The 10,000-nt window shown below is 43.2% G+C and overlaps 1 protein-coding gene across 1 annotated transcript in view; it reads left to right on the forward strand.

The window, feature by feature from the left end:
• The window catches only part of pip4p1a (phosphatidylinositol-4,5-bisphosphate 4-phosphatase 1a), a 12,195-nt gene extending 5,223 nt beyond the window's left edge, over nt 1-6,972 (forward strand). The window contains exons 4-5 of the mRNA XM_060058256.1: nt 1,477-1,590; nt 4,300-6,972. Coding sequence (XP_059914239.1) covers nt 1,477-1,590; nt 4,300-4,443 — 258 coding nt within the window. The 3' untranslated portion in view covers nt 4,444-6,972. The remainder of the gene's footprint in view (nt 1-1,476; nt 1,591-4,299) is intronic.
• Nucleotides 6,973-10,000: the final 3,028 nt, after the last annotated feature.

The following is a 10,000-nucleotide window of genomic DNA, read 5'->3' on the forward strand; positions in this document are numbered from 1 at the left end:
CGCGAACAAACAGAAATCTCTAGACAGCTCCGAGCTGCTTTTCTACTGGGCTCGCTGTAAGGAGGGGCGGGGGGGGGGGGGGGGGGGGGGGGGGGGGGGTTCGCAGCCTTCTCGCTGACGTTGCAGAGGTGCAACGGAAATCAATCAACATTCGCTTTTCTCCACATCAAGCGTAGCTGTAATGAAAGTTTGCAGATGAAGAGAGAGCGCTATAACCGATTCGCCGAAACTTTGGCTCCATCCGTCCACCGCTATGTTCTTAGTTTTTTTTTTTTGGTGTCTCGCCGCTGTTTCGCCAGCCGGTCGGTGTGCGTGTTCAACACCGTGCTGTCTGGGAGCAGGTGGTCCTGGCTCCAGTCTCTCCCCAGCCACTCATTGATGGAGAATTAAAGGCAGACGAGACCACTCACTGGGACGTACTTCCATGTTAACATGGGTGCCTTGAGACTCGGACGCTGGATGCAGTACACCGTCTCCCACGCCCGTCTTGAGCAAGGATGTCGCGCCAATTTGTGTGGAGCATATTCAAACTTTTCTCGAAGAGTAAAAGAGGTTGATGCAGGCTGTGTGTGTTTTTATTTTATTTTATTTTTTGTGATCTTTAGGACATAATAATAGACTTATAGTTCTTTATATATTTTTGCCCTGCCCCTTCGCTCACATCGCTCACATCTAGAGTCTATCTTGCAGGACAGTGAAGGATTGAGCAGAGGTCCTCGGTACGCTATAAATCCAAACGTGTCACCTGTTCGGGAGATTAAACAGCCCTCCCATCAACCACAGCCCTTCCACTGACCTTTATGAGTGTTTACACACATTTCATAAATGTCACCGGGGTTAACAATCCCTGTGGGGGTAAATGTCTGTTTGGTGGGTTAGAGCCTTGGGTTGTTTTTCTCCACGAGCCGAGAACCCTGTTCCCGCTCCACGCGATGGTAATAGGCGATTGGCACAAAGGTTAAATGTCGAAAGTAATTCCTCGGTTAACATGAATACCATTACCTTAGTTCACATGAAACGATTAGTAAACAAGAACACGTTAGTCAAAGATTACTAGAACGTGAGTTAACAGAGTTAATTGTGAGTTAATGTTTACTGCTGCGTGAACCCATGGTCAAATGACGTACCCTTATAGGAAAAGTGTTAACCGTATTAAGGTGCTTTGTGGAGCGATATCGCTACACCTAAGCTCCTTTACATCAGTAAAAACCGTCCTTTGGAATTTGACTTTATTGTTCGTGTGACTTAATGTCAATTCCAATCATTTGAAGCGTTTGAATACAATTGTGTAATTGAATCTGACTTGGTTAATAAATATTGGATTAATGTATTGGATTTAGGTATGACCCAACTAAAAGATAGTTTGTAGTGAAAGGGACCATGGAAAGGGTGATGTCGTATGCCCAGTGGAGCCATTGTGCATCCGCTCAACTAATCCGTTCTCTCCTCCCTTTCCCTTCTCGACCCCCCCCCCCCCCCCCCCCCTTCCACACACACAGCTCCTCTATTGGTCAGAGGTACCCCCGGAGGCGGAGCTTGTGGTGTTTTCTTTTATGCTTGCTGTTCTCCATTGCGAGCGCTGGGCTGATGGTGAGTTGATGCCCTCCTCTGCTTCTTTACCCGCCTTCAGTGTGAAGGGAGAAACATTGAATGACGTGTCACTAATAGTTGGAGCGTTTTTATACCGCATTGCCGTCCAGTCGGTCCCTACAGCCAAATCGTGGATTTCAGTCAGCTGTGGGCTGTAAAGATGGCCAGTCTGACAAAAAGGATGCACGCAGATAATTGCGGTCACTGCAAAATTACAACCCAAAAGGAGAAATAATAAGTCTATGGGTGTGTTCGAAACCACCTACTTGCTTACTACTCTTACTAACTATGACGTCAAATTGAGTAAGCAGAACGTAGTAAGCGAGTTTTAGGTAAGCGAGTAGTATCCGAATGTCTTCTACTTCCGGAAAGATTTTGAGTAAGCATCGCTAGCTTACTAGACGTACTCAACCGCCCCAGAATGCACTGCGTCTATTCAAAAGAACAGTGGAAGCAATGGCGCTAAACGGGGAGCCGCAGCAGCAGTGCTTTTAACAATTGTTTAACAATTGTTAACATATCACCGCAAATCCTTAGGTTGAAGGTGTACTGTGACGTTAAATGTGACGTTTATATATTTATTTATAATGTTTATTAACGGCGCCCGGCCGGTAGGTTATTGACACGTCATTTGATTCACGTCATCTGAGGTGGTTAAGTAAGAACGGTCTTCCGAACGTCGATTACTCAAAATGGATTACTCAATCATTATTTAAGGATTCGAGAAGTAAGCCAATTATTGAGTAGGTAGTAAGTAGTAAGCAAGTAGGTGGTTTCGAACACACCCTATGAATTAACTCCTAAAAGCATTTGACACCTCGATTCCAAGCATGCTCCCCAGATGTTTACCTTATCCGCGCGCTTTTCGGAAGGATGGCAATCTATACCAAGGGGTCGAGTCGTGTTTCTCCCCAAACAAACTTTTAGGAAAATTGCTGCCAAACGCCGGCAAATAATTTGGGGCACTGTCGGAGGTCCCCAGCGACGGTTGTCAGGGAGAATGTTATGCCCTTGAGTGCCGAGTGACTAATCGCAGGCTTCACACTACATTTACTGGAGCAGCGAAGACAAACTAACCTCCAGGGTGTTTGGAGAACGTTTATTTCGCAGCATATTTTCACCGCTATTTATTCATTTCTTGGATCATGGTTGTCTCCCACAGCAACTCGGCTGTGTTTTTTTCCTGTGGTTAATTCTCCTTTGATAAACAGCATCTGCAAGTAGCTCCCTCCTGGCACAGGTAAAGAGTTTACAACGGTACAACGGTGTTTCCACTAGGGAGCGAGAGAGAGAGACACGCACACAAACACACACCTACACGTGCGTTTGTTTGTTTTCGAATAGACACAAACATATCACTGCGTTCGTCTGCAGAACTGATTTTTATATTTTTTTTTCTTTTGGGGTATTTTCAGAATGTAGCTATCAGTAGGTTTTTAATTCATTTTGGATGAACACGAAACATGTCTCTATTCTCGTCTTCAGAATAGATTTTTGCATGTCTTTTTTTGGAGAACCTTTTGGGTGTATTCTGAGAATGTAGTCATCAGTAGGTTTTCAATTTGTTTTCGATTAAACCAAACAACTCTTTATACCCGTCTGCAGTACAGTTGTCTTCAGATCTTTTTTTTGTGACTTTTTGTGTGTATTCTGAGAATGTATTCATCAGAAGGTTTCTAACTCCACACACCATGTACGCCATAGCAAAACAGTCTCCACTGCAGTCTATGCTTGCTAACACAGGAACATCTCAATGTGAAGACTTTTCTCCTCAAACTCAATGAGTTTCTCCAATGCATTGATTTTTAGAAGCACTTTGTGGAGTTCAGTATACTCCACAAAGTGCTTTATACAGTATTAAAAAAAAGTTGAGATGAACAGAAGAATTAGATTATTCTTCTTCTTTATATTCTACGTGTTCAACTAAAAACAATGCTAAATCACAAACACTTTAGCATCAACAACTACATCAGTTTAGATTTGGATCCCTCCCGAGCCGTTCCATGTCCCCCCTTGTCTTTTGAGCTGTCCATCCACCAGCTGGAGCAGGTTTACTAATAGCTATGACTTGATATACCCGCCGGTACACCTTGTTCATTGATCATCCCCTGATGAAGGCCTACAATGGCCCAAACATGTTGGTAACTTTTTAAGAATTCTATTAGGATTAAGACTATTTATTAAAATCTTTTTACCTTCAAGAACAGTGCCTTGGTCAGCCTATCTTTTTTAGAAACTATGTTTTCGTATACTAGAGAGCACCTTCGCACTAACTGATTCACTTAATCAGAACCACGCTGTAGGGCCTAAAACATTTTTTTGTTTGGTTCCGGTTTCCGACCGACCCTGTCAATTTATATGCGACCCAAATTATTTAATGAGCTTTAAAAAAAAAAGAAAAATAATAATAATAATATTTGATGCTAACTATAATTACGTTTTTGTACAGCACCTCTTTATTCTGTAAAAGGATGAGCGAATTTTCTCGTTTTTATATGAAAACAACCTACCTATCATTCGCTGCCGCTGGAAAAAATAAAATAAAAAAATAAAATAAATTCCCTACCTACCCATGACCTCAACTGACAACCAACAGGAACCAACCTTTTTTTTTTTTTTTTTTTAGGCCTAGCCCTCCAACCTATCTACCTTACCTGTCCATCCGTCTGTCTGTGTCCACCCCCCCCCCCCCCCCCCCCCCCTCTCCAGGCGGGCACGTGGGTGAAGGCGCAGACCTACCCGGGTATCTACGCGTCCTGGGTGGCGGTGCTGCTGCTGGCGCTGCTCACGCTGGGCCGGGCATTCTACTGGGCCTGCATGAGGGTCAGCCAGCCCCTCCAGAACTACACATAGGACCGCCTCTCCCCCCCCCACGCCCACCAGCCCAGCCCCGCTCCCCCCTTCCTGTCCCGCCTCCGTAGCCCCGCCCCCAAGGAGGAGGAGGAGGAGCCAGCCGGCGGCGACAGAACCGGAAGGAGGACAGACAGCTTTAAAGAAAGAAAACGAAAAAAAACAAAACCTATAAAGTCATATTTAGTTAAATCCCGAATCGTAGATGATCTCACCCTTCCTCTAATAATTTTTTTTTTTTTTTTTGCGTTTGTGATTATTATTTTTTCATGCATTTCTGGAAAGACAAAAGGGCGAGGGAAAGGTGAGCGTCTGAGGGGGACCCCGGCTGCTATGAGTGGGAGTTTACCCACGGTGAGTCTAGACGTGCGTTCAGAATATTGTGCCAGTTGTAGGCTTTTATTTATTTAAACATTTTAAACTCCTTCGGCTGGCTCTCCTCTCCGAGTCTTTCAGTCCAGGGCTAGTCCGGAGTCCAATCGAACAGCCCGTGAGCTCTGTTATACAGTCTTAAGAAACGACATGGCCGACAATTATTACTTCGAATTCCCCATCACCGTTTCAATGTTTGGACATTTTTTCACCGGGCTATTTGTCGGATTGCTTTGCGTGGGACGTAATAACCGAACTCTGAACATCGAAATGACTCAAGCGAAATTTGTGCCAGTAACAAAAAAAGAACCCTGAAAGGATTAAAAAAAAGAAAAAAAAAAAAGCTTGGGATAGGTGTTTACTTCTCAGTTTCAAACAAACATCTGAGGAGAACGTTGCAGGGTGAGGGAGGGCGGGGAGGAGAAAGGTCTATGCTAGAAGAAATGGCAAGGTTTCCAGCTATGCTGTGATGTTTTCCAGTCGGATTAGGCCCTGGGGACCCACTTTGTTCTAAAGAAGCTTTAAAGCCTAAACAAGGGGAACACGGTTGTGAGAAGGATGTGAAGGAACGGTGTCATGCATTCGCATAGAGGAAACGCATTAACACGGGAAACGAGGCAAACCACGAATGCACACGAGTACGTCTTGGCACTCACCTGTACGTTTGTTATTTGGGGGACATGGGGGGGGAAACGTAGCATTCCCAGCCGTTAAGGGCATCTAAAAGGTTAGCTGGGTCTGCTGGTTGTGTCTGTCCCTGCAAATCCAAATTAGTAGAACAAGTCGCATGATGCGCGGTTGGAGATGTAACATCGCCGACATGCCCAGAGAAAGGGTTGGGGACTCACAGTGGTGCCTCCGCCGTGAAATTACGTTGAAGCTTCCTGGTTGAATAGTCCTTTCGATGCGGATTACAGAGTCCCCAAATGCTAAATTTACCGGGACGGCACCATTTCTAGTCAAACATATTTTGTTGCACTGTCTGAGCAAATGAATGCCAAGTGATGCCACATGCTGGGGGGGTTCTTCAGCGAGTGTCATGACTTGTTGCTAAGTTGAGCCCTCCCGTTGCAATAACTTGTTTTGACCAGAGGTGGTGCTGTTCTGTTGGTATTTGGTGCTGTGTTGGCTTGCATTTTAAGTTGCATTAATTTGGACATTTCCGTCCAAATATGATATATTGAATTGCCGGCCTGTCAAAACATCCCGTAACAATGTGCTCACCTGATCCAACTCTGTTAGCAGCTTGTCTGTCTTTCAGAATGTGCTAGGTTTAATTTGTATTTTTTTTTCCAAGGTGTTTATTTTTGTCTTAATTGTATATATATTTGTCGTCGATGTGAAGTACGTGACTAAGCTAATTGAGTTGCACTACTGTGCTTTTAACACTATTCCTGTGACTGTTGGAAGAAATGTTCTTATTTATTGTTTTAAAAGAGGGTTATTTTTGCAACGCTTCTCTTGTTACATATTTAATAATTTGATGACCTACTAACCTATTAAGCCTCTGGACAACACTATTCTATGTCCAAATCTGAGAGACACACACACACGCACACACACGGTCTAGTCCTAGTTACATGCAACACAGTGCTGAATAATGGCCCACTAACACATTATAATATACTGGCATCCAGCACCTTACAGTGAAAACACTGCATCTACTGAGACAAGTGGGTTGAATGAAGGTAACGGAGGGAGCCGGACAATAAAGGCCTTGTTATTCATGAAAATCACGGCCAGGCGAGACGATTTCAACAAAATCTCAAGTCCTTAAATCATAATCGATTTAAAGAAAAAGAAATCAGCAAATTTGTTTTCCCTGATGGCTTTAATTTAACAGATGTACCTGTTCAATCAGCCCTGAGCCTTTATTCTTTTCCTGAGATGTCTTGAGCAAGAAAGGTAATACATTCAATTGGGAGAGCCACTCAAAGGAGTGCGATTGTTCAGGGAAATCTAAGCATTTCGTTTCTCCTGAATATTCCGCGACTGAATAGCTGGGGGGGGGGGAAAAAAGTAATTGTTGAAATATTTCCTTCATCTCAGCATCATGTTCTAATTTTGTGACTAAATATTCATGTTCACAAATTACCCAGAACCTGGCTGATACTCCTCAAGATATTGTTTACACACAAATAAAGACATATTGTATGACAAGGTTGTCCTGGTGTTTTTGGATTGTATTATTCAACACAAAAGAAATGCAAGATGCAAGGGAGATAGTCGTTTTGGTCAGTCCTTGGTAGTGTTGGATGTCTAGAAGTGGACTGCTTTCCTTATTCTACTGCTTTCCTTTCTTCTTTCTATAAAGAGCACGGCCTTTCTCACTCCAGGCTGTATTACGATCTTGAGAAAGGCATAAATGCAATAAAACTTGTAGCTGACATAATAATAACCAACATCATAAGATGTAATTTAACACACTGTTGAACCCATGGTTTACAGAGCCAATTTCCCCCAGTACATTCAATTATATTCCTCGAACAGTATACTCGTGATGACTGATTAAAACCAGATTACTATTATTGAATACAGGTCTATGTCGTCACTTTTATAACAACCAGTTTCATGTTGGCGCTTTTGGACAATATTTTCTTTCCAGTCTCTTTTGTCCTCAAAAGTAGGTCAAATGTGGTTATGCTCAAGATGGTGTGTTCTGTGGTGTTCCCAGACACCTTTTTTTCAGTACTTACTTTGAACCTTGTGTTATAGTGAATGGTTGGTTTTCAATTCAGTTGGCCTTCCTTTCAGTTGCAACTGAGTTGTGCAACATGGCTTCAATATAATGCCTTGAATCCTGTTTTTTTCAATTCTTTTTTTATGGGCATGCAATATGAATACTAAATAAAAAACCACATGTTCTTTTCATTATTAGCTTAATGGGTCAAATTGATGTGGGATTTGATTTAGTTAATAGTTACCAATTAAAATGTATTCTATGCGATGTTCATCACAGAAAGAAAGGGAACAACGTAGCCAGTTAGCTGGCTATCTGTTAGTCATACAAAAGAGAAAATTAATTTAGAAAAATCTCATAATTTCCTTCATTGCTTCATGAATTAGTTCCATTGTTTTTTTTAAACCCTATTATTTAAGAATATTCATTCATCTCAGGATAATAGGCCTGTTGAAAAATTCAGTTCAGGAGTTAGAGCATTGTTTCTGAATGGTTTGCAGGTTGGATATCCCTTTTTGGTTTACGCCTCAACTGTGTTACTTTTCGCTATTTTCTCCATAAAAAAAAGAACTGACCTAGAGAGATCCTCAATAATAAAACCGGGCCATCCACGAGTCAATCCATCCATGGCATTTGTATTTAAAAGTCCCCCCTCCCACCGTGGACAACAGTAACTGTCATCTGAAAATGATATAGCTATAACTGTAGTTACAACTCAATCCACTAGAGGCTGCTAATGGGAAAAAGGTTAGGGCAGCTTTAAGTTTCGCAGTGTCCTTGAGTAAGACACCCGACCTAACCCCTTACTTCAAGACTGTGTGTGTGTGTGTGTGTGTGTGTGTGTCTGTGTGTAGGGGATGGGTGGAGGGGGGGGGATGTGAGTGCGAGTCATAAAGTGCACTTTGAGTGCCCATAGCAGCTAGAGAGGAGGGCCATACACCAAACACCATCTCCTTCACCATTAACCTGCTCTGGGTTGTTCCGTGGGGAGGGGGGGCAATTTTACTGTTTCACCGTTGAATCAAGCTTTGTTCTCGCCATCTCGCAATTCCTGCTGTCCCCCTCTGGCCTCTTCAGTTACATGCGGATATATTTTCTTCTGCCTGGACACGATGAGATCTCGGGATTGGAGACATGGAGAAACCTTTCAGAAACCACATCTCCCCAGGGAGGCTGCAGAACCAGGGAGAATGGGACTGGTAGGCGGTCCTGGAGAGGGGAAAGGGGGAAAGAGAAAACAGGGGAGGATGACCAACATGTCCAATAACCTTCTGGGGTTGAGCGCTGAGCACGTTAGCCTGATGCTAGTTCACCTGCTAGCAAGCTAGCGTGTGAAGCTGGTACTGTGCTGGGTGCTTTCTACAGCACTTTCATCTTTTGAAAGGTTCCCCACACAGGCACACATTCTCTCTCTGCCTGTTTGTGTCGCTGTCCGTCGGTCTGTCTCTTTCTCTGTCTGTCTTCCTTTCCCTCTCTCTCTCCCTCTCACTCACTCCGTCTCAAGTTTACGAGTGATACTAGGACATCAGTACGCCTCATTATCTTATTGCAACATTTTACGAAATCTGAGACCAGACAACCCAGTCAAACAAAAATAGTTGAAAGAAATATATGGAATACACAATTATTTTATTTTAATATGCTTTCGATGGCAGTGCACATCATTCTCCTTACTAATAATATACCATGAAACCATTATTATTCAGTAGTTTTCAATTGTAAGTGACATCAGTACACAGTCTATTATAGATGATGCATCCCATAATGCTCACATTGTGAGCACCCACTCACAGTTATCATTGACAGACGTATGGGATGTAACCAATGGGAGTATCGGCTCATAGTTGCGGCATAAACACGGCACGTCTCCAAGAAAGTTCGCCTCAGTTTTAGAGCGTGTGCGTGACGCTGACAAGACCACTCAAACTCAACGCTTAACACCTGAGGGAGCACTCGCCTAAATATAGTTTAGCCACTGTAAGAGATGCTGTTTCCCGGGTAATAGTTTCTGTTTCTTGGGTTTCTTGGTAAAGAGTAACGAAACTCTGAAATTAATCGCCAGGGAAAAACCTCATTCTCGGGAAACAATCATTATTTTCTAACCCACAAGTGATACCGTTAAGCCAAGCATCTGAATCGCGCGGATGTCCCAGCGGTCTTCTTTTGTTGTTCGCTCATCTCTCTGAGTGTGATCTCCTCACTATATATGTTCATTCACATTTGTCATATTCTTTTCTTTTCCTTTCTTCATCTGTTCTCCTCTAGCTGTGTCGCACAATTAAGTAACACACAAGTGCCCTCTTTTCTCTCCTGCTTCGTGCTGTGTGGTTCGGTCCCCACATGACCTTGCAGAAACCCGTTCACACTAACGCAGTGTATTCCTACCATGTGTCCCAACATAACCTTTGCATAAACACACACACACACCCACACAGTATTTAAACCATTTGTTCTGATGGCATGAATAGACACACACCCGCACACCCACAAACAAATTGTCCACGGTGC

This window comes from Gadus macrocephalus, chromosome 8 (genome assembly GCF_031168955.1).
Source record: "Gadus macrocephalus chromosome 8, ASM3116895v1".
Classification (NCBI taxonomy): Eukaryota; Metazoa; Chordata; class Actinopteri; order Gadiformes; family Gadidae; genus Gadus; species Gadus macrocephalus.